General features: G+C 57.6%; 1 protein-coding gene across 8 annotated transcripts in view; it reads left to right on the plus strand.

Moving 5' to 3' along the window:
- SHANK3 (SH3 and multiple ankyrin repeat domains 3) overlaps window positions 1-22911 on the plus strand; it is a 265221-nt gene that overhangs the window by 153754 nt on the left and 88556 nt on the right. For all 8 annotated transcript variants that reach the window (XR_010430985.1, XR_010430983.1, XR_010430984.1 and 5 more), the window contains exon 14: window positions 20207-20320. Coding sequence is in view for 5 of the 8 variants with exons in the window: in XM_064656805.1 (XP_064512875.1) it covers window positions 20207-20320 (114 nt within the window). In the remaining 3 variants the exon portion in view is untranslated. The remainder of the gene's footprint in view (window positions 1-20206; window positions 20321-22911) is intronic.

Below are 22911 nucleotides of genomic sequence, written 5' to 3' on the forward strand. Positions count from 1 at the left end.
GTGAGCTGTGGTTGATATCCTGGATGGAGGCTCTGGAATGTGAGCTGTGGTTGATATCCTGGTGCCCAGGCTGTTCCCAGCTGCCTGGGGCATGAGTTTCTGGGTTCTGGCCAGACCTGGAGCAGCTGGGATTTCCTCCTGGGCTCACCCAGAGCTCTGGAAGAGGCCAGGAGGCCCCTTGGTGAGTGTCCTTGGTGCTGGTGCTCAGCTCTCTCTATCCCCTGACCCCTGCATCTGCTGCTGGGTTTTTGGGGCACTTGGTTCAGCTCAGATTTTTGGTCATCATCGTTTGGAGCCCAGGAGTTGGTGTTAATTGGCCACGAGCAGTGAGCATCTGCGTGTGGAACGTGCCTCTCACCAGCTCAGTGGTCCTTGGAGACTCGAGAGATCCCCGAATTCCTCGGTTTTTATCTGGAGTAACCACGAGAGCTGATTGATGCTGCCCTTTATAACAGACCAGTTTACCCACTTGAAGCAGTTGTGGCCTCTGACTTGGCACTAAAATAGTTCATTTAGTCGAGTTCAATTCACTCCCAAAGCTGTAATTACACTCAAAGAAATGATATTCACTTTAATTCTGCACAAGAGCATCCACTTATAAATACAATTTTCCAGACTAAGGTTTTTCGGTTCAGATCACTGAGATAAATTAATCTTTTTGCACATCAGGGGCTCGACATTCTGGATCAGGGGCAGGTGAAGGGGATGCACCTGCTGGTCCCACCTTGGTGGTCTGTGCAGACCTTTCACCAGGGTTTTTATTGAGATGCTTCCGGACATAGAAAGAGTAAATTTATTAGTAAACTTCCTGTAGTTCTAATAAATAGATGAATTTCCCCCTCTTTCTTTTAAAGTTTAATTTCAAGGTTTGATTTTGGCGTTTCCTGGCACTTCTTGCCGTGTGTGTAATCCCAGGGTTTGGTCCTTGGGCCTTGTCCTCTGGGAAAAGGTCTCCTTGTCCTCCCCCTTCCTCACCAGGGTTTCTGTTGCCTGAGCATCACTTGTGGGACCAAATTATGGGACATTCCTACAGATGCACAGAAAACAGGGTGGTGCCACTGTTCTCCTTGGTGTAGTGGGTTTTGGGGGGCTCTTTGCTAATAATTTATGGGATTCTCCTGGGAATACAAAATGGATTTGCCCCCCCCTTGGCTGCAGAGGAGCCTGGTGACACGGCAGGGACGTGTCTTCCCACCAGACACAACAGCAAACGAGTGAGGGGCTAAAACATGGTTTGTAGGTGACCTCTAAACATGACCAGCTGGAATCTGGGGGTGCCAGCAATACATGGTCTGCCTTTGCTTGGAAGCTACTTAAATTAGGAAGACACTCCAGTGGAACACACTTAGGTGTGCGCTGAGCTGGCAGCTGGCCCTATTTACCATCCAAAATTAGAAAATGCTTCATTAATTCAAGTCAGCATCTTCTGTGTGCCTCAGCTTGACCTTAGTTGTGTCCCAGTTTTTGACTATGGGGCCAACACAGGCCTATTATTGAAGGGAAAAGCTGAAGCCAGGCTTTGGTTGCCGTGGGGTTGGTGTTTGGGATCATGGAGCCTCCCAGGCCGGGTGTCTGGACGGGCACTGACGGGGTGTCCTCGTGCTTTTATGTCCTTCAGGACCCTGCTGGGGTGGGGTTGTGTGGCCAGGTTTTGGGGCTACGGGGGTGGCTTCTGTGAGAAGCTGCCAGAAGCTTCTCCCACATCCTGTGGAGCCGATTCCAGGCGGCTCCAGGACAGAGCCAAGGCCGAGCCCAGCGGGGTGGTGGTGACACCTCCGTGGTGCTTCATGTGTTTAAAGAGGGAGAAAAACCAGTTCCTGTGCAGATGGAATTGGGTGCAGAGAAGAGAGGACTGAGAACACGTGAGAGAACAGCCCTGCTGAGCCCCAGGGCAGGGCAGGAGGGGGACAGGAGGTGCTCCAGGTGCCCACGGAGCAGAGATTCCGTGGGGAAGCCCATGGGGAGGCAGCTGTGCCCCTGCAGCCCGTGGAGGGCCATGGGGGTGCAGAGCTCCTGGAGGAACCCACCCGGAGCAGGGGGATGCCTGAAGGAGGGTGTGACCTCCAGGGAAAGCCTGTGCTGGAGCAGGGTCCTGGCAGGACCTGTGGCTCCTTGGAGACAGGAGCCCAGGCTGGAGCAGGTTTTCCTGGCAGGACTTGTGACCCTGTGAGAGACCCATGTGGGAGCAGTTCCTGAAGGGCTGACCCCATGGCAGTGACCCACGGGGCAGCAGTCGTGGAGAGCTGTTGCCCGTGGGATGAACTCCTGAGGTTGAAGAAGTTCATGGAGAACTGTCTCCCGTGGAAGGACCCCACCCTGGAGCAGGGGAAGGGCTCTGACTTGCTCTGAGGTCTCATGTTGGGTTTGGAAGGGCTGTTCATGGGCTGACCTGGGTGTCCAACCTGAGCTGGGGCCTCGTGTTGAGGTTGCAGGGGCTGCCAAACCTCCATCTTCTCTCGAGTTCCCCCCCCTGCAGGGACTCAACCTGCAGTCCAAGTTCCAGGAATCCACGCAGGAATATTTGCTGCTGGTTGGTGGTCCCAGGTGTATCTGCCCCATTCCCTGGGCCGAGCTTTGTTTGACACAGTTTGCCACACTGGGAATTTTTGTCGGGATCCATCTCCCACCAGATCCCACCTCCTCCAGGTCTGGAATTAGCACCATCCTGTCTTTCCATCCTGTGCTTATCTCAGAGTCCTTCTGTGGCCTTGACACTGTTTGAGTTGTGCTCTCTGAGTCCTTCCAGGGCTGCCAGTGCTCCTGTCTGTGCTGCAGACGCATCCAAGGAATAAGCTGGAGGCGACTCCCGTGTCTCCTTTACGTGTTGTTCTGTTTCTCTGCTCTGCTGTGCCCACATTCCATGTTTTTTCTCTCTCATTTCCGTTCATGCCTCGCAGTAGAAGAGCAGCTTCGTGAAGTAGGTAACTATGATTTTGTGCTTTTTTTTTTTTCCTCCTCCTCGCTTTGTCCTTTTCCACTTTTCTCTCCTCGCTTTGTCCTCTGTGTGTGGGGAGTCCACAAGGGCCCTTGGAGACCAGTCTTTCCCTCCTCTTCCCTCGATTCCCTCCTGATTCCTGGAAGGGGTTGTGGGGGCAGACTACGAGGAGGGACCTTCCTCTCCCACCCTGCTGGTTTTCCCACAGTTCCTGCAGTTCCCTTGTTCTTTTATGTCTCGTGACATTCCCAGGAAGACCAAGTGAGGAGATGAACATTCCTCCCAAGAAGATACTGCCATGGTGTCTGGTGGGAGCTGTGGGTAAGGAATTTGGAGGGAGCTGTGGATGAGGAATGTGGTGGGAGCTGTTCCCTCCTCCTGCTGCTGAGGGGGGGCAGGATGAGGGGCACAGGCACCTCCAGACCCCGTTGTTTCCCACATTGCTCCTGAAGGGGATGGTGGGGGGGTCACACCCAGCTCAGGGGCTCTTGCTGGGGCTTGTTGGGATTTTTAGTGCCAGGATGGGAATGCTGGAGTACCCAGGGTTGGAGATGAGTCAGGAGGGACATCTGCCATAGTGTCCTTAGGGTCCAGCCCCGGGCTGGAGATCAGTGCCCTGGTTGGGGGGGGTGACTGGGCAGCATCAGGTGGGGCAGAGCTGACCCCAAAAATGTCACTGGAGTGGACAATTCCAGGTCCCACAGCAGGGGTGAAGGGTCTGGGGGGTGAGTCCTGTGAGGAGCAGCCGAGGGAGCTGGGGGGGCTCATCCTGGAGCAAAGGAGGCTCAGGGGGGACCTTCTGGCTCTGCAAGTCCCTGCCAGGAGGGGGGAGCCAGGGGGGGTCGGGCTCTGCTGCCAGGGAACAAGAGCCAGGCCAAGGGGAAACAGCCTCAGGCTGGGCCAGGGGAGGGTCAGGTTGGGGCTGAGGAGGAATTTGTTGCTGGAAGGGGTGGTGAGGCCTTGGCAGGGGCTGCCCAGGGAGGTTTGGAGTGCCCAGCCCTGGAGGTGTCCCAGGAAGGCCTGGCCGTGGCACTCAGTGCTCTGGGCTGGGGGACAAGGTGGGGATGGGGCACAGGGTGGATCCATGGGCTGGGAGGGCTTTTCCAACCTCAGGGATTCTGGGATCTCCCAGGTTGGCTTCTCCCATCTGTGATCCCTGCGTGACCTGGGAATGGGAGGGCAGGAATGGCAGTCACAGCATTCCAGGGCTGCTCTGGACAGGCAGGGACTGGTTCAGGGCAGGACACAGCAGGGATGGGGCAGAAGAGCAGGAGCAGGTCTGGAAGTGCTTTTCCTCCGTGGGGTCAAACAGGACCTCTGGGCCCACTGGGGGCCAGGTGTGGTCAGTGTGAACAGGCTCAGAAGGTGACCTGCAGACTTGGAAAAGTGACACCAAACTCAGCATTTGGGGTTTTCTAAGCTCAGCTGTTCCCCAGTGGGGCTGGCTTTGTGTGTTGGTGGTGGGAAGCACCTTGTAGAGAATTTTCCTGCTGGGTTTAAGTCCATCTGGAATGTCCAAGTGTCATGTTCAGATTATTTGTGAGAGAGTTTTGGTTTGTTTTAGACCCTGTGGAAGTGTTTTCTTGCAGCTGTAATTCTGAGCTGCAGCTGGGCTCCAGTTCACTCCCAGGCTCAACTGGAATTTTGTTGATTGAGGCAAATCCTTGGTATAGGAACAGTCAGAGCAAACGGTTCACTTCAGGCACATTAAATATTGCTGGAAATGGAATGTTTTAGTGAAGAAATGTGAGACATAACGCACTGGCAGCTCCAGCAGGATGAGTTATCCCAGGGTGAAGCTCTGCCAGCCTTTCCCTGGAACGCTCTTGGATTTACAAGTGCTGATTGTGCTCGGGAGCCTTTGCTGGGGCTCTGCTGACTCACGGGGAGGAATCGGTGCAGGGGGTTGTGTGCCTGCTGTGGAGGAGGAACCCCAGTCCCATGGGGGGAACCCCACTCCTGCTGGGAGGAATCCCACTCCTGCTGGGAGGAATCCCACTCCTGAGGGTGCTGCCAGCACTGGATGGATGTGGATGAGGGAAGGGAAAGGGCTGATCCCCTCAGGCTGGGGCCTGGAGCAAAACTAGTGTGGGCACAGGCCCAGGGCAGGGATTGTCCAGGGATTATTCCAGGAGGCCCCCCTGGAATCCCGGGGGCAGTTCTGGGCCCTCAGACAGGAGAGACCTGGAGGGGCTGGAGCGTGTGCAGGGAAGGGAAGGGAGCTGGGAAGGGTCTGGAGCAGCAGGAGGGGCTGAGGGAGCTGGGGGGGCTCATCCTGGAGCAAAGGAGGCTCAGGGGGGACCTTCTGGCTCTGCAAGTCCCTGCCAGGAGGGGGGAGCCGGGGGGGAGTCAAGCTCTTTTCTCAAAAAACAAGTAACAGGATCAGAGGAAATGGCCTCAAGTTGCACCAGTTGAGGGTCAGGTTGGACACCAGGAGGAATTTCCTCCTGGAAAGGGTGGTGAGGCCTTGGCAGGGGCTGCCCAGGGAGGTTTGGAGTGCCCAGCCCTGGAGGTGTCCCAGGAAGGCCTGGCCATGGCACTCAGTGCTCTGGGCTGGGGACAAGGTGGGGATGGGGCCCAGGGTGGATCCATGGGCTGGGAGGGCTTTTCCAACCTCAGGGATCCTGGGATCCTGTCAGTATTAATTCCTGGATGCAGTACCTGTCAGCAGCCTTTGACAGTGAAGGGATGAAGTGCCTCCTCTACCCCAGTACTGGGTGTTTGCTGCTCGCCCTTGGCGTCCTTGAGCTCCTTCAGAACCACTCCTTTAGGAACTTTTATAGAAATGGAATATTTTTCTCTTCCTCCCCTGCAGTTCCCTTTGCCTTTCCCTCCCCTCCCTCCTGTTTTGCTGGGGATGCTGCTCCGGGAGCCCGACTGCGAAGGATTTGTCGCTCCTTCCTCTCTCCTTCCAGACAGGATTCTCTTGCTTTTCTCGGCAGCTTCATTAATTAGCACATTTCCTTCCCCCTGGAAGGCTTTCCCTCAGTTTGCATCGCTCCCAGCACAGGGAACATATGTTGGCAGCCACACTCCATCCCGAGTGTTTGCTGCGCGTTCGTCTGGCTGGGTCAGCACCCCCCGGCTCTGCCGAGATCCCACCTTCCCTCGGGATGGCTGAGGGGATTCCAGACGGAACAGCCCCTTCTTATGGGCAAATCCGAAGTGCCCGTGTGCAGGGCAGGGCTTAAAGGTCATTATTCCTCCTTGTTTCTCCCTCGTTTTCTCTCAGAGTCGTGGGATCGTTAAGGCTGGAAAAGCCCTCCCAGCCCATGGATCCCCCCTGGGCCCCATCCCCACCTCGTCCCCCAGCCCAGAGCACTGAGTGCCACGGCCAGGCCTTCCTGGGACACCTCCAGGGCTGAGACCATCAAGTCCAGCAGCACCACCACGGTCACCCCTGCCCCCTGTCCCCAAGTGCCACATCCACACGCTTTTGGAACACTTTCGGGGATGGGGGCTCGTCTCACCTCGGCCCCCTCCAAGGCTTGGCTGCTTAGAGCTGCTTTTGCTCACATTTCAACGTGCTGTTGTGTTCCTGAGGCAAACTTTCCACGGAAAATGGAAAGGATAAGGAGTAGAGGAGCAGGAGAGGGATGAAGGGAGGGGAAGGCAGTGGAACAGCTCCTCTTGGTTGCTCCGGGTGGAAGAGGTGGAGAGGTGCTGGTGGGAGAGCTGTGGACAGGCCTGTGTTGGAGGGCTGTCCCTGTCCCTGGGGCTGCCTGTCCCTCTGGATTCTTCAGGAATGGGCACAGCTGCCATTGGGAAATGAATCCTCCCTTTATCCATCCCTTCCTGGCTCACACCAGGGAGGGGCCTCACTCAGTCCTGGGGCCAGTTCTGGGCCCTCAGACAGGAGAGACCTGGAGGGGCTGGAGCGTGTGCAGGAAAGGGAAGGGAGCTGGGAAGGGTCTGGAGCAGCAGGAGGGGCTGAGGGAGCTGGGGGGGCTCATCCTGGAGCAAAGGAGGCTCAGGGGGGACCTTCTGGCTCTGCAAGTCCCTGCCAGGAGGGGGGAGCCGGGGGGGGTTGGGCTCTGCTGCCAGGGAACAAGGGACAGGCCAAGGGGAAACGGCCTCAGGCTGGGCCAGGGGAGGGTCAGGTTGGGGCTGAGGAGGAATTTGTTGCTGGAAAGGGTGGTGAGGCCTTGGCAGGGGCTGCCCAGGGAGGTTTGGAGTGCCCATCCCTGGAGGTGTCCCAGGAAGGCCTGGCCGTGGCACTCAGTGCTCTGGGCTGGGGGACAAGGTGGGGATGGGGCCCAGGGTGGATCCATGGGCTGGGAGGGCTTTTCCAGCCTCTGGGATTCCGGGATTCCGTGTATTTGATCCCCCAGAAGAGGTTTAATCTGCAGGTGCCTCCCTGGTGTGAGAAGTGCAGTGTCATGCTGCAAAGCGCCTTGGAGGGAGCAGAGCAGAGCTCTGTGCTGCTCATCCCAGCCCTCGGCATTTCACATTCCAGAGCTGTCAGAGGCTGCTGGGGGTTGTAAGCCTGGAATTCCCGTTAAGATGACCCCCCCAGCAGTGAAATGGCCACAACTGTGACAGGCAGAGGTGACTTGTTGCTGCTCCCGGTGCCAGGCAGGGAACAGTTGCCCCCCCCCTCGGCTCTCCCTCTCCTGTTCCTGCAGGAATCGCAGGGTCCATGCCCAGCCTGGGAGCTGCCAACCCCCAGCTGGGGAGGGAGAGCACAGGGAGCTGTAAAATGTCTGCCCAAGTTGAGATAAATAAATGCAAATCATGCCTGTAGTGAAAAACAGCCCAAATCATCCGTGCACGGCAGCAGGACTCAGGTATTGGCGTTCCCGGGGCCCAGCCAGGAGAGGCAGTTTCTCCACCTTGTCAATAATGATTAGAAATAATGAGATAACCACCACTAGTCCCTGGAAAATGGAAATTTTACGTCGCCCAAGCTGGTGAATAGTTAGGGATTCCTAGGAAAGCTGTGACCCCCAGAACATGCTCAGTGGAAATCCCTGATGTCCCTCCTCTGGCAGTGCATTCCCCCTTCCCGGGGTGTTCCATCCCTGACTGCTTTGGGGAGAGGCTGCTTAGTGATTCCAGGCTGCAGGAACCTGGAGGTGCTCAGGGAAATCCTGGCTCCAGCCCTGAGGAGAGCACTTTGCCATGCAGGGTGGTGTGGCACTGCAGGATTTCTTGCTGCCAGGGCCCTGTGGAGGCCAGGAATGGGAAGGGAGTTTAGGAAGGAGTAGGTTTGTTTATGGAAGAGGCTGGCACTCCGGGAAAACCTGGCCTGGCAGGGCTGGAAGTTGGGTGTGCTGCTCCTTGCAGCCATGTGGAAGGGGCTAGGATGGGACTTTGGGTTCTGAGGATGGGGCAGAGGGTGCTGGGAATAGGGGCACTGTGTGCTGGGAATGGGGCAGTGTGTGCCAGGAATGGGGCAGAGGGTGCCGGGAATGGGGCAGAGGGTGCTGGGAATGGGGCAGTGTGTGCTGGGAATAGGGGCAGTGTGTGCTGGGAATGGGGCAGTGTGTGCTGGGAATGGGGCAGTGTGTGCTGGGAATGGGGCAGCGGGTGCTGGGAATGGGGCAGTGTGTGCTGGGAATGGGGCAGTGTGTGCTGGGAATGGGGCAGTGTGTTCCAGGAATGGGGCAGAGGGTGCTGGGAATGGGGCAGTGTGTGCCAGGAATGGGGCAGAGGGTGCTGGGAATGGGGCAGAGGGTGCCGGGAATGGGGCAGAGGGTGCTGGGAATGGGGCAGAGAGTGCTGGGAATGGGGCAGTGTGTGCCAGGAATGGGGCAGTGTGTGCCAGGAATGGGGCAGAGGGTGCCAAAGCCCTTGTCTGGATTCTTGAGGAATCACCTGGCCTTGCCCAGGACTCCTCCTTTGGACATGGGGCCGGGTTCTCCATTCCTTTTGGGAATGGTTTTGTCCTTTGTGCGGCTCTGGATGCGCAGAGGGCGGAGGGAGGGCTCAGGGCAGCACATCCCAATCCCTGGTTGGGTTCCTGGGCTGTCCCTGCTGAGCTGGGCTCAGGGCTGGTCTAGGAGGGGGTTTAGGACAGCCAAGGATTGTCTGTGGCCATTTCTGTGGGAAGGATGTGTCAGGATGGGGATTCCTTCCCCACAGGCCAAGTGCTCTGCTGCTGGGGATTCCCCCTGCGTGGATCTGGGGGATTCCTAATCCTTCTGTCTCTAAGGATGAGCCTTCCCAGCTGCAGCAGGGAATTAGACCTGTCAGTCCCCGTCTAAGCTCTGATCCCAGAACGTTCCTCAGGGCAGGACTGGGTCAGCCAGGGGTTAGAAAATCCCCATCGGGCTGGGAACCCCTCCCAGGGCTGGGAATCCCTCCCAGGGCTGGGAACCCCTCCCAGGGCTGGGAACCCCTCCCAGGGCTTCCCGGGCTCCCTGTGGCAGGAGCTGGAGCTGCCTGAGTGGGATCGGTGCGTCACAGCCCGGCAGGGCTCTGCAACGGGAGACAAAGGGATTCCCCGAACTCCGGGGCTCCTCCTCCAGGAAAACAGCTTGTGTGTGAGGAGCAGGGAGCAGCCTGAGCAGCTGAGGTGGTTGAGCTTCCCCTGCATCTCCCCCTCCTCTCCTGGCTCGGTGTGTTCCGTGGGCAGCACGGGGAGAGCTCCGGCTGCTCCTCCCTGTGCAGGAGCTTGGGAAGCCTCTGCTGCTGCTTCCCCACCCTGGGAATGCTGCTGGGGCCACAGGAACCACTGCAGACCATCCTGGGTGTCCTGCTCGGTGGGGAATGTGTGGAGAGCAGCCCTGGGAGAAGGATTTGGGATGTTGGTGGGTGGGATACTGGACATGCCCCATGCCCTGGGCTGATCCCACAGGGATCGTGGGCAGCAGGGCAGGGGGGATCCTACCCTTCTGCCCCCTCAGCTGAGACCCCCCTGCAGAGCTGCTCCAGCCCTGGGAACAACAGCAGGAGGACGTGGAGCTGCTGGAGAGAGTCCAGAGGAGGCCCCGGAGCTGCTGCCAGGGCTGGAGCCCCTCTGCTCTGGAGCCAGGCTGGGAGAGCTGGGGGGGTTCCCCTGGGGAAGAGAAGGCTCCAGGGAGAGCTGAGAGCCCCTGGCAGGGCCTAAAGGGGCTCCAGGAGAGCTGGAGAGGGACTGGGGACAAGGCATGGAGGGACAGGACACAGGGAATGGCTTCTCAGTGCCAGAGGGCAGGGTTGGGTGGGATATTGGGAAGGAATTGCTGGCTGGGAGGGTGGGGAGGGACTGGAATGGATTTCCCAGAGCATCTGTGGCTGCCCCTGGATCCCTGGAAGTGTCCAAGGCCAGGTTGGCCGGGGCTTGGAGCAACCTGGGCTAGTGGAAGGTGTCCCTGCCCATGGCAGGGGGTGGCACTGGGCGAGCTTTAAGGTCCCTTCCAACCCAAACCATTCCATGATTCCATGATCCCCCTCCTCAAGACAAGTGATTTTATCCCAGTCCGTTGGAAGGAACTTCAGTCCTTTCCCCAGATATCATCGGCTTTCTTCCATCTGTTTGGCACAGTGCCCTGGGATCCAGGTGGGACGTGTTCACAGCAGCAGGAATTCCTGAGCTTTAGGAATTCAGGTTGTCCTATTGGTCCCTGCCCACCAGCAGAAGTGGAAATGGGCTGCTCTCAGGATTTTCTGCTTTTAGTCCTGTTTGATTATTGACTCCTTCCCACTTTACCCTCCTGCTGCAGACTCCTCTGTAGCCTTCAGCTCATCCCCAGCCATCATTCCCTGGATTGGCCTGTCCAAATCCGGGATCTCTTGGATCCAGTGGCTGCCTCGGTCCCGTCTGTCACCAGCAGGTTGGAGGAAGAGGGAATGTTTTGTGTGTGTGTGTTTTATACTGTGCAACATCCACAGCACTTCTCCCTTTTATTTACTGGAATGCTTCCCTAGTAATTCCTCTTTAATGGAAAGAAGGAAAGAGCAGGAGAGAAGCATTAAGAGGTGGTGTCTGGGCTGCTGTGTCGCTCCAGGGTTGTTCTTGCTGGTCTCCAAGATCCAGGTGATCCCCAGGTGCTGCTTTTTACAGCCTCAGGCTGGGCCAGGGGAGGGTCAGGTTGGGGCTGAGGAGGAATTTGTTGCTGGAAAGGGTGGTGAGGCCTTGGCAGGGGCTGCCCAGGGAGGTTTGGAGTGCCCAGCCCTGGAGGTGTCCCAGGAAGGCCTGGCTGTGGCACTCAGTGCTCTGGGCTGGGGGACAAGGTGGGGATGGGGCCCAGGGGGGATCCATGGGCTGGGAGGGCTTTTCCAGCCTCAGGGATCCTGGGATTCTGTGAGGCTGGATTTCAGTTCAATTTGGGGCACTTTCAGATGCCAGAGGGTGTGGAATGTGGGGTTCTCCCTCCCTTTGTCTGTCTCGAGGTGATCAGCCTTGCAGGGGGTGAATGAGGAGCTGTGATGGATCCAGCTGAAGCCTGGAGCACCAGGAGAACTCCCAAGGGGCTTCCCTTGGAATGGAGGGGGACTGGACACACGAGAAGCTTTAGAGCCAGGCCTGTGGTGAGGTACCAGTTGCACTCCTGAGGGGCAGCTCCCATCTCTGCTCCCTGTGGCAGGGACAGCACCCAGGGAAGGGCTGGAGCTGTGCCAGGGCAGGCTCAGGTTGGATCTCAGGGAAAGGTTCTTCCCCCAGAGGGTGGTGGGCACTGACCAGGCTCCCCAGGGCAGTGGGCACAGCCCCAAGGCTGCCAGAGCTCCAGGAGGGTTTGGGCAACACTCTCAGGGACAGAGTGGGATTGTTGGGGTGTCTGTGCAGGGCCAGGAGTTGGATCAATGATCCCTGTGGGTCCCTCCTAACCCAGGATATTCCATGATTCCAGGACATTTGGTTTGACCTGTCCCTCTCACCCCTCTGCTGGGTGAGAGTTAAGAGTGATGTCCATGGTTGGGGGGATCTCCTGTTGGGTCCAGGTGCTTCAGACCTTCCCAAACAGCCAAGTCCTGGCCATCCAGCTGCAGGAGGAGCAGGATCCTCCCTGTATTCCCAGCCTTTGGTGGGCAGCAGGCGGCATCCTGGAAGTGGCTGCCTGAGGCACAGAGGGGTGGTGGGTCCAGCCAGGTCTTCCTGCCTCAGTTATTCCCACATGTGCCTGAGGAGGAGAAGGGATGTGACAACAGGTTTCCCTACCCCGTGGTTGTAGCAGGAGGTGGAATTGGGGGAACTTTCCCTGTGTCCTGATGAGTGGGAATGGTGGATTTTGGTGTGAGCTGTCCTGGTTTGTCAGGCACCAGAGCAGCCTGAGCCCTTCCAGTGCCCACATTCCCTCAGGACCCACCTTGGGCTGCCAGTCCTGTGGCCCCCATCCTGATGGGGCTGCCTGGGAGGTTGGGATACCTTGGCATGAGGGAATCTCATCCCCCTGAGCTGGAGAAGCTGTTGTAGGAAGGAGCTGGGGGTGCCTGCACTGGGTGTTGGACAAGGACCTGTGCCAGGATTCATCCCAGTTTTCCAGGGCAGACTTGGCTATAGGGAAGCTTGGCAGCTCTCCCTGCAGATGGGTTGTCTGGGGCTGGGGCTCGGGATCACTGGCAGTCCTGGCATCCCAAGCCATGGAATGTGCTCTGGTTGGTCTGTGGCATCCATGGGAAGGGCCTGGCTCCCTGGGAAAACCACTCACCCTGTGGAAATCCACTGCCCTGGGTGGGATCCACGTGTCCCGGAGGTAGGGAAGGGAAAGGGGAAAGGATCAGCCAGTGCTGGGAGAGGAGGGGGAAGCTTGGGCTGCAGGAGGGATCGGGAGCTGGCACCGTTCAGCTCCAGCTTCCCATCTCCCATCCCAGATCTCCTCCCTGGGTACCAGATCCCGGAGCTCTGCTGGGGCTGCAAAGTCCTCATTAACATTTTGGGAATACGTCCCTTCCCTTCCTTTCCCGTCCCAACCTGCTGACTTTGATTGGCACTATTTTTTTTCCAAGAAATGCTTAATTAAAGGCATAATGAGTGTATAATGATTGTATTAAAAGCGAGATGATTATAAAAATCAGCTCGGCAGCAGCTGGAGCCCGCGGGGCCGGAACGGCTCCGGGCGGAACGGGAGTGGGGCCAGGGAGGCTGCACTCACTGTCCCTTATCCATCCCCATCCCTTATCCATCACCATCCCTTATCCATCCCCATCCCTTATCCATCCCCATCCCTTATCCATCACCATCCCTTATCCATCACCATCCATTATCCATCACCATCCATTATCCATCACCATCCATTATCCATCACCATCCCTTATCCATCACCATCCATTATCCAGCCCCCTGGCCCACGGTCCCACATTCCGTAGGTGGAGCAGGGACTCGCTGCAGAGATCCCAAGGAATTCCAGCAGGATGGGGAGGGGGAAAGGCGGATGTGGCTGCCGGGACTGCAGATGAGGAGCTGGAGCTGGGGAGGGAGAGACAGGACTTGGAGCGGCTGAGGGAGCTGGGAAGGGTCTGGAGCAGCAGGAGGGGCTGAGGGAGCTGGGGGGGCTCATCCTGGAGCAAAGGAGGCTCAGGGGGGACCTTCTGGCTCTGCAAGTCCCTGCCAGGAGGGGGGAGCCGGGGGGGGTCGGGCTCTGCTGCCAGGGAACAAGGGCCAGGCCAAGGGGAAACGGCCTCAGGCTGGGCCAGGGGAGGGTCAGGTTGGGGCTGAGGAGGAATTTGTGGCTGGAAAGGGTGGGGAGGCCTTGGCAGGGGCTGCCCAGGGAGGTTTGCAGTGCCCAGCCCTGGAGGTGTCCCAGGAAGGCCTGGCCGTGGCACTCAGTGCTCTGGGCTGGGGGCCAAGGTGGGGATGGGGCCCGGGGTGGATCCATGGGCTGGGAGGGCTTTTCCAGCCTCTGGGATCCTGGGATTCTCTGAGGCTGTAACGTGTCAGCATCAGCTGCAGCCTCAGGGCTCTGCTGGGCTCTGAGTCCCAGGTGAGCCAAGTTCAGGGTGTGGGTCCCTGTTTCTGGGATGCACCATGGTCTGGTCCAGCTCAAGGAGCCCAAAGCTCTGGGCTGAGGCCATGACTGTGACTGTGTCACTCCTCAGGCCCAGGACACTGCCCCCAGCCAGGGTGAGCTGTGCCAGGTCAGGATCAGCTTGTGGGAGCTCCCCAGGCCCCTTCCCATCCCCGCTGCCCCTGCTCTGGGCACTGCTGCTCCTCCTGGGCCACCTCTGCCCTGCCCGTGTGGCACCAAACCAGGTCCTCCTCTGTCACCAGCCCAAGCAGATCTCATCCATGAGGGTGCTGGGCATGACACGTGACACTCAGGCACATTGTCCAGCCTTTGTGGCCTGGCCTTGGAGCTGTGACAGCACCACATGGAGCTCGGAGCAGAAATCCCTGGGAGAGGGAGCGGGACAGAGCCCCCGAGCCCGGGGCTGGGCTGCTCCCCCACCACGGGCCAAGGGCAGCGTGTCCTTCCCTCCAATGGCACTCAGGGGCATCCCATCTGCTCCTGGAGAGGCTTTTCATCTCCTCAGGCCTAGAGCTTAATTGCTTTTACCTGCCTGCATCCAAAGATGCCAGGGAGTTTGGGATGTAGCTGGTGACAGATGGTGCAGGAGAAGGTGGCCTGAGCTCCCCTCCCCGTGCCCGTTCCCTCCTCGTGCCCGTTCCCACTCCTGTCCTTGTTCATCCACAATGATCTCATCCCCTCCTCTGCTCTAGCTGAGCCTCCTGCCACCTCAGCTCTCATTTGGACCCAGCTGTGCCTCTGTTCTCTGCGGGAGCTGGAGCCTCAAACTTGGGAAGATACAGAAGAGGGAATTTGGGAATTGCTCTCCCCAGGGCCAGGGAAGTCTGTGGGAAAAGCTGGAGGTGGTAAATTTAGTAAAGGAGAAGAAATATGGTGTTTAAGGGAAGTTTTAAAATAGAAGCTGCCAGACTTGTTTGGTCTGTGTTTTCCTGACCCACATTTGGGTGCCTCCCCTGCACTGGGATCCTGGGAACAGGGTGAGGAGGGATTTGTGCTCCTCAGGAATAGAGCAGAGTCCCCAGGAAGGCAGCACTTCTCTTATGGATAGAATCCTGGAAGGGTTTGAGTGGGAAGGGACCTTAAAGCCCATCTGGTCCCACCCCTACCATGGGCAGGGACACCTTCCACCAGCCCAGGTTGCTCCAAGCCCCGTCCAGCCTGGCCTTGGACACTTCCAGGGATCCAGGGGCAGCCACAGCTTCTCTGGGCCAGGGCCTGCCCACCCTCCCAGCCAGCAATTCCTTCCCAATATCCCATCTAACCCTGCCCTCTGGCAGTGGGAAGCCATTCCCTGTGTCCTGTCCCTCCATCCCTTGTCCCCAGTCCCTCTCCAGCTCTCCTGGAGCCCCTTTAGGCCCTGCCAGGGGCTCTCAGCTCTCCCTGGAGCCTTCTCTTCTCCAGGGGAACCCCCCAGCTTAGTCTTTCTGGAATAATTTGTTTGAATGTCATAAAGAAAACCTGAGATGATTCCCCTTATTTTGCTTTGCGACTTTTCCCTGCTGGAATTCAGGAGAGGGCTGTGGATGAAGGGACCACGTGGCCCTTGTGGAGTTCCAGGAGCTCTGGGTGGGAATGACTTCAGGCTGTTGTAGGAATCCTCATGGGCACTTCCATCCTGGTGGAACCTGGAGTGGCCCAGCTGGTCATGGGCACCCAGTGGAGGGTTAGGAGGCTGGGGGATAAACCATTTTCCTGTTCCTTTGGGATGCCCATAAATCTTCCCCGTTTTCCCTGATTTCTTTAACTGCTGACTTGTCCCTCCCTCGTTTTTTTATGGCTGACCCCAAGTGCAGTGTGTTGCTGTGATGAAGGGACCCTGCAAGCCCAGCCAGCTGGAGGGGGAGCAGTCACACTCAGCATTTGATGGGCATTTAAAGTCAGATTTTATATTTGTGGTTTAATTTCATAACTATTTAAGTGCAGAGTGAAAAGTTGGGGTGTTGTGGCGTCCTTGAGGTTCAATAAGGTGAAGGGCCAGGCTGCCCTTGGGTCACCCCAACCCTGTGGAACGTTCCAGGATGGGATTTGGGAATCCCCCAGCTCTGGGGGGAGTCGGGAAGGCTGCGGGTGCTGGAGAAACACTTCCCAGGTCTGACATTCCCGAGACCTCCTGGCACAACTGGTGGGATTCTTTGGGAAAGGCAGTGCTGCTGATGTTGGTTCACCAAAACTCTTAGGCTTTGGGTACCCAGAGTGGGATAATTGTGCACTTGGGGGTGCTGAAGTGGAGCTGGGATTTAACAGAGCTCAGAGCACAAAGGATTTAAAGCTTGAAGTGTGAAACTTTACGTTCTTTGGCTTCCTCCCAGTTTTGCCTGTGTCCCAGGATAGAGCCAGGGCAATTAAATGGAAAGGAGGAGAAACCCTTCCTGGTGTGGGGAAAATAAAAAAGCAGGAAGAAAGTGGGAGCCTGCTAAGCTGTGGGACGGAGTGAAGGTCACAGCACAACAGTGGCTGCTCCGAGGGGCTGGGCCAGAAAATGGGGCAGTGGCTGATGGTTTTTCAGAGCTCAGCACAGTGATCTGCAGCTGGCACTGAGCAGAGCAGGATTCTGGGAGCAGGATTTGGGGAGCTTCCCTCTTTCAGGGTCCCTGCTCCAGCTGGGGCTCCGGTGGGAGACTTGGGAAGGTGGTGAGTGGTGAAGAGGCCTCAGCATCCCTGTGTTATTCCATCACACAGGTTGTGGAGTGGTTTGGGTGGGAAGGGACCTTAAAGCCCACCCAGTCCCACCCTGCCATGGGCAGGGACATCTCCCACTATTCCAGGTTGCTCCAAGCCCTGTCCAACCTGGCCTTGGACACTTCCAGGGATTCAGGGGCAGCCACAGCTTCTCTGGGCACCCTGTGCCAGGGCCTCCCCACCCTCCCAGGGAGGAATTCCTTCCCTATATTTAACCTAAACTTCCCCTCTTTCAGTCTGAACCTTTACTGTTGTCCTGTCACTGCAGTTCCTGATGAAGAGAATGTTTGGAGAGGCAGGAGCTGTGAGTGGGGTGGGGGAAAGCAGGGTCAGGTCCCTGATGGAAGGAAGGTGGAATGTGGATTTGTGCCCCAGAGGGGAAGGTGGGAATGTCTCCCATTTGGCTTGAGAGTGGAGAGGGATCCAGTGGGAGAGTCCCCAGAAGGGGCGGAGAGAAAACCAAGGGGATTCAGGAGCTCTGAGACCTTTTCCTCTGGGGTCCTGCAGCAGCAGGTTAAAGGATGTTCCAGGTTCCACCTTGAGAAGCCACGTGGGCTCCCTGGTTCAGACCGTGGAGCAACCAGCATGTCCCAGCTGGGGGACAGTGGTTGGGCTTGGCTGGCCAGGTCTGGCACCCAGAGGTGACAACTCTGCCTTCCTGCCTGCAGACATCGCCCGTGTCCTGTTCATTTACTCACTGTTGGTTCATTTACTCACTGTTGGTTCATTTACTCACCCCTCCTGTTGGTTCATTTACTCACCCCTCCTGTTGGTTCATTTCCTCACCTCGTTTCGTGAGCGCCGCGGCCCCAAACCGTGACTCAGCCGGTGCCTCATTTCCATGTTTATGGCTCCTCAGGTTCCAGTGACCTTCAGAGCCGCTGGCTGGGGCTCACAGCAGTGATTTGTGGGCCTCGCTGGGCCCTTTATTCCTCTCCTCCTGTCAGCAGCAGCTTTCCCTTGGCCGCTGCCCGCCCGGCACACGGCTCCCCCGGGACAGGAGCTGGCACAGGAGCCGGGCTCTGGAGCTGGGAACTGGGAGGAGAATGGCCTGACTTTGCAGGAGGAGGTAGAACAGGCTTTGGAGTGAGTTGAGTTGTCAGGAGAGGCTGTGCAGGGGCTGTGTCCCTGGGTAGGGTCAGGGCCTGCTGGATCCAGGCTGGTGCCGTGAGGGTGCTTTTGGGCTTCCAGGCATGGGTTGCTGCAGCTCCAGAGCTCCTTGGGATCCATCTGCTCCTCTCCCTGCCAGCCCAGAGCTCTGGACCTCACTTCTCAGAAGCTGTGTCTTTGCACAGCAAGAATGAGCCAGCTGAGGTACCTCCCACCTTCATCTATTTGGGAAGGAATTCCTGGCTCTGAGGATGGAGAGGGGCTGGCACAGGTTGCCCAGAGCATCTGTGGCTGCCCCTGGATCCCTGGAAGTGTCCAAGGCCAGGTTGGAATAGGGCTTGGAGCAGCCTGGGCTAGTGGGAGATGTCCCTGCCCATGGCAGGGGTGGCACTGGATGGGCTTTAAGGTCCCTCCAACCCAAACTCATTCCATGATTCTGTTGGTGAGACCAGGCTTCAGCATTCCCAGGTCCCTGAGAGCAGTGGGATAGTCCATGGCATGTCCAGGTACCCTCAGGGGCAGAGGATCAGCTTAGGAACCAACAGGACATGGGCCTCATGGGCTGCCCCAGTGAGGGCTGAGGGACCTGGCTGGTGGCTTTGCCAGGCCACTCTCCATCATTCCATGAATCCATAATTCTGTGATCTCTCACAGGTCGTGGTGGTCAGGAGAAGCTCCTGCAAATGTCACTTCTGTCCTCAAGAAAGGCAAGGCAGGAAGGGTGGGGAGCTCCAGGCTGGTCGGTCTCACCTTGACCCCTTGGAAGGGGATGGAACAACTAACCCTGGAAGCCTTTTCCAAACAGCAAAGGCCGAGCTGGTGACTGGGAGCTGCCAGCCTGGACTGGGGAATCCTGAATCCTGCTTGGCCAGGGGCTCCTGTGCTGAGGCCTCAGGCCTGTGGGATGAGGGAGAGCAGGAATGTTGTTTTCCTTGACTGGAGCAATGTTTTCATGTTGTCTCACGTCACATCCTGAGCAACAGACCGGTGAAATATGGACAACTCTCAGTCTTTCCCTGAGAACCCAGTTTGTCATTACCTTAAAACCTGGCCCGGTTCCAGACGAGCCGGATCCTCAGCCCTCCCAACGCTCAAGGAACAGCAAAACCTTAACGAGGAGCAGTGTAATTGCAGAGCCAGAACAGGAGGCTCTGGAGAGCTTGGCTGAGCTTTGGAAGCTGGGAATACAAAGTACTACAAAAGGGGAATTTTCCAGCGGGAGCTGTTAGCGGAGCCGCTACAGCGCGGCCGGGAGCGCCGGGAAACAAGGGCCGGGATTTGGGACCATTCCAAACGGTGACAACATCACAACCTTTGGAGAGCAGGAGCATTTGCATCTCGAGAAAAGATCTAGAGAGGAGCTGAAATGATTCTGCTGTTTGGCTGCCGCACCGGGCGTGTGCCTGTGTTTGTTTTTCCCTTGCTGCCTGTAGGATTAATGCCTGGATCCAGGAGTCGTGCGGCTCCTCTCCTTTGGGGAATTTGCTTTGGCTGCTGGAGCAGTGCTTAATTTATTAATAATTGCCGGGTTTGGATTTAGCTCCGACTGACACAGCACGGAGGGGATGGGAGCAGGGATGGATCTGGCCTGGGAGGGGTTAGGAGCTGAGCTGGAGAGGCAGCAGCACGTGGAGGAGTTGGGATGTGTCTGTGCCTGTTGGGGGGTATTGAACTCCATGGTAATTCCTGGGTTTATTTGCTTTTTCTGAGTCATGGAATGGTTTGGGTTGAAGGGACCTTAGAGCCCGTCCAGTCCCACCCCCTGCCATGGGACTCCTTCCACCAGAAGGGGTTGTTGCCTTGGCCAGTTCCTCTCCCCCTCTGCATCCCGTTGTGCCTGTGGGGCTGGGGTTCCTCTGTCACTCTGAGGATGTCAGAGGTTATGGCTGGTCCCAAATTTCCAGGAAATGGTTTCACCAAAGCCTGTGTTGTGTCTGGGTCCCCCATTTACACCCATCTTACAAAGTTGGGAGGTTGCCAATTTGGTGTTTCCTTTTCTCAGCACACACCTGCAGGAAGCTCCCTGTGCACTTCTGTCTTCTGGACATGGGGGACAGAAGCTTTTGGAGGCTTCTTGAGGTCCTTTCTTCCTCCAGTGTTCTGTGCTCTGCCCTGTTGTGTCCATATGAGGAGCAGCTGAGGGAGCTGGGGGGGCTCATCCTGGAGCAAAGGAGGCTCAGGGGGGACCTTCTGGCTCTGCAAGTCCCTGCCAGGAGGGGGGAGCCGGGGGGGGTCGGGCTCTGCTGCCAGGGAACAAGGGCCAGGCCAAGGGGAAACGGCCTCAGGCTGGGCCAGGGGAGGGTCAGGTTGGGGCTGAGGAGGAATTTGCTGCTGGAAAGGGTGGGGAGGCCTTGGCAGGGGCTGCCCAGGGAGGTTTGGAGTGCCCAGCCCTGGAGGTGTCCCAGGAAGGCCTGGCCGTGGCACTCAGTGCTCTGGGCTGGGGGACAAGGTGGGGATGGGGCACAGGGTGGATCCATGGGCTGGGAGGGCTCTTCCAGCCTCAATGATTCCATGATTCCGTGTTCCCAGGCATTCCCACCCTCCCATTCCCGGGAGCCCCCGCGCTGACGTGCCCGTCTCTCTCTCCCCGCAGTGCTGAGCATCGGCGAAGGCGGGTTCTGGGAAGGCACCGTGAAGGGCAGGACTGGCTGGTTCCCAGCAGAATGTGTGGAGGAGGTGCAGATGAGACAATATGACTCCCGGCAAGGTAAGTGCTGCTCTTCCACCCCGGGGGCCTCCAGACCCCCTGGGCAGCCCTGGAAACCCACGCTGAGTTTCCGTCGGTCTCCGGGTTCACCCGTTCTTTGGGATGGGCGATGGATGCGGGGGAGCAGCTGTATCCCAGGTTCTATCCCAAGGGTTTAAGCATCCAGAACAGACTCACTGATCCGTGGTAGGTGTGTGCTGCTCTGCTGAGGAGCCACAAGACTCTTTCTGGAGGTTGCTGCAGCATCAGGGTCTGCTGGAGGTGACGGTGAGTGGTGGGGCAGCAGAGCTTGGGTGTTGGTGTGAACCCCACACTGCATTTTAGGAGACTAAAGGGCAGGCCCCCAAGTTGGCTGGAGGGATGGAGCCCCTCTGCTCTGAGGAAAGGCTGGGACAATTGGGATTGCTCAGCCTGGAAAAGAGAAGGTTTTAAAGTGACCTAATCTCAGCCTCGCAGTGCCTGAAGGGGCCAACAAGAAAGATGGAGAGAGACAGTTTACAAGGACCTGGAGTGCCAGGACTCAGGGAATGGCTTCCCAGTGCCAGAGGGCAGGGTTAGGTGGGATATTGGGAAGGAATTCCTGGCTGGGGGGTGGGGAGGCCCTGGAATGGATTTCCCAGAGCATCCCCTGGATCCCTGGAAATGTCCAAGGCCAGGTTGGAGCAGCCTGGGACAGTGGAAGGTGTCCCTGCCCATGGCAGGGGGGAATGAGATGACCTTTAAGGTCCCTTCCCACCCAAACCATGCTGTGATTCCATGATTGCCATCAAGATGAGAGGAAGAGATGTGTCCATCTCCGGGGTTTAATCCTGATGGATTTGGGTGGAAGGGCTCCTGGACATCTCCAGCTGTGCTTGTGGACTGAGGGAGGTGCCTGGGTTGCATGGCCAACACTGGAGTGTCTGTTGGAGCGGATTGAAGGTGACTGTGACAGGGATGAAGCAGCTCAGGGAATTCATTGTGTTCTTCATTGAAATTCAGGGGCAGCAGCTCTCAGGTTGACATTTTGGAGGTGCCATTCGGACGTTCCTTTAACCTGCAGGATTTTCCTGCTCTGAGGGAAGAGGCCACGAGCTGCATATTGATGTTCCCAAATGAGCCAGGGCCTCCTCTCAGGGCCCCTCAGCACGTCCCCCCAGGTCCCAGGGCATGGTCACTGCAGGGTTTGGTGGCTCAGGAGGGAATGTCCTGTTTGTCCAGCTCTGTTACCAGCCCCAAGAGGTTTCTCCCTTCCCAGTCACAGTCACCTTAGGTGTCTCCTGTTGGTGCAACTGGAATCTTTTGGGGCCCAAACAGTGTGTCTTTAGTAAATAACTAAAAAAAGGGCTGTCAGGCCTTGGCAGGGGCTGCCCAGGGAGGTTTGGAGTGCCCAGCCCTGGAGGTGTCCCAGGAAGGCCTGGCCGTGGCACTCAGTGCTCTGGGCTGGGGGCCAAGGTGGGGATGGGGCCCAGGGGGGATCCATGGGCTGGGAGGGCTTTTCCAACCTCTGGAATTCTGGGATTCTCTATGTTCTAAATTTATTTCTTCTGGCCCTGCTTAGTTGGTGGTCTCTGCTTTTGCCTGTCTTCTGGTTTTTGTCCCCAAATATCCAACCTGACCCTCCCCTGGCCCAGCCTGAGGCCGTTTCCCCTTGGCCTGGCCCTTGTTCCCTGGCAGCAGAGCCCGACCCCCCCCGGCTCCCCCCTCCTGGCAGGGACTTGCAGAGCCAGAAGGTCCCCCCTGAGCCTCCTTTGCTCCAGGATGAGCCCCCCCAGCTCCCTCAGCCCCTCCTGCTGCTCCAGCCCCTTCCCAGCTCCCTTCCCTTCCCTGCACACGCTCCAGCCCCTCCAGGTCTCTCCTGTCTGAGGGCCCAGAACTGCCCCCGGGATTCCAGGGGGGCCTCCCCAGTGATCCTCACTTCCCTGGTCGTGCTGCCACACTGGGATGGGGCTGAGGTGTTTGGAATACAGGCAGTGACTGGTGAGAGCAGAGGGAAGGTGCTGATCCAGGGGATGGGATCCATCCCATGGCTCTCCCAGGCCAGAGCGGGCTGATGGAACGGTGGGAAGGGTGTGTGATGCATGGGCTGAGGACAAACAACATAAACCTTAATGTTCCTGTGGAAAATGATGGTGTAAGATATCCTGGTAATGGGGATGGAGGCAGGTTGTTATATTTGATAAAGAAGAGGAATGGAGGGCAGTAAATGGAGTTGACTGTCTGCAGTGAGTTACGGCACAGGCGGAACTTTGAGCGAGTGCTTCGAGTCAGAGCTACAAAAAACCTGCCCTGACGTGTATTCCTGGCAACAGAGGAACTGTGCAGGTAGGGAATGTGGATCCTGAGGCTTCTGGGAATAAACAAACCTCTCAAGGAACAAAGAATCCCAGAATGGTTTGAGTTGGAAGGTGCCTTAAAGCCCATCCAGCCCCACCCCTGCCATGGGCAGGGACACCTTCCACCAGCCCAGGTTGCTCCAAGCTCTGTCCAGCCTGGCCTTGGACACTTCCAGGGATCCAGGGGCAGCCTCAGCTTTCCAGTAATATCATCAGGGAGTATTTTTAATAGATGAAATTAAATCTAAGTATTAATTTTTTGGGACGTCATTTGTC

The sequence above is a fragment of the Pseudopipra pipra genome, chromosome 5, assembly GCF_036250125.1.
Source record: "Pseudopipra pipra isolate bDixPip1 chromosome 5, bDixPip1.hap1, whole genome shotgun sequence".
Classification (NCBI taxonomy): domain Eukaryota; kingdom Metazoa; phylum Chordata; class Aves; order Passeriformes; family Pipridae; genus Pseudopipra; species Pseudopipra pipra.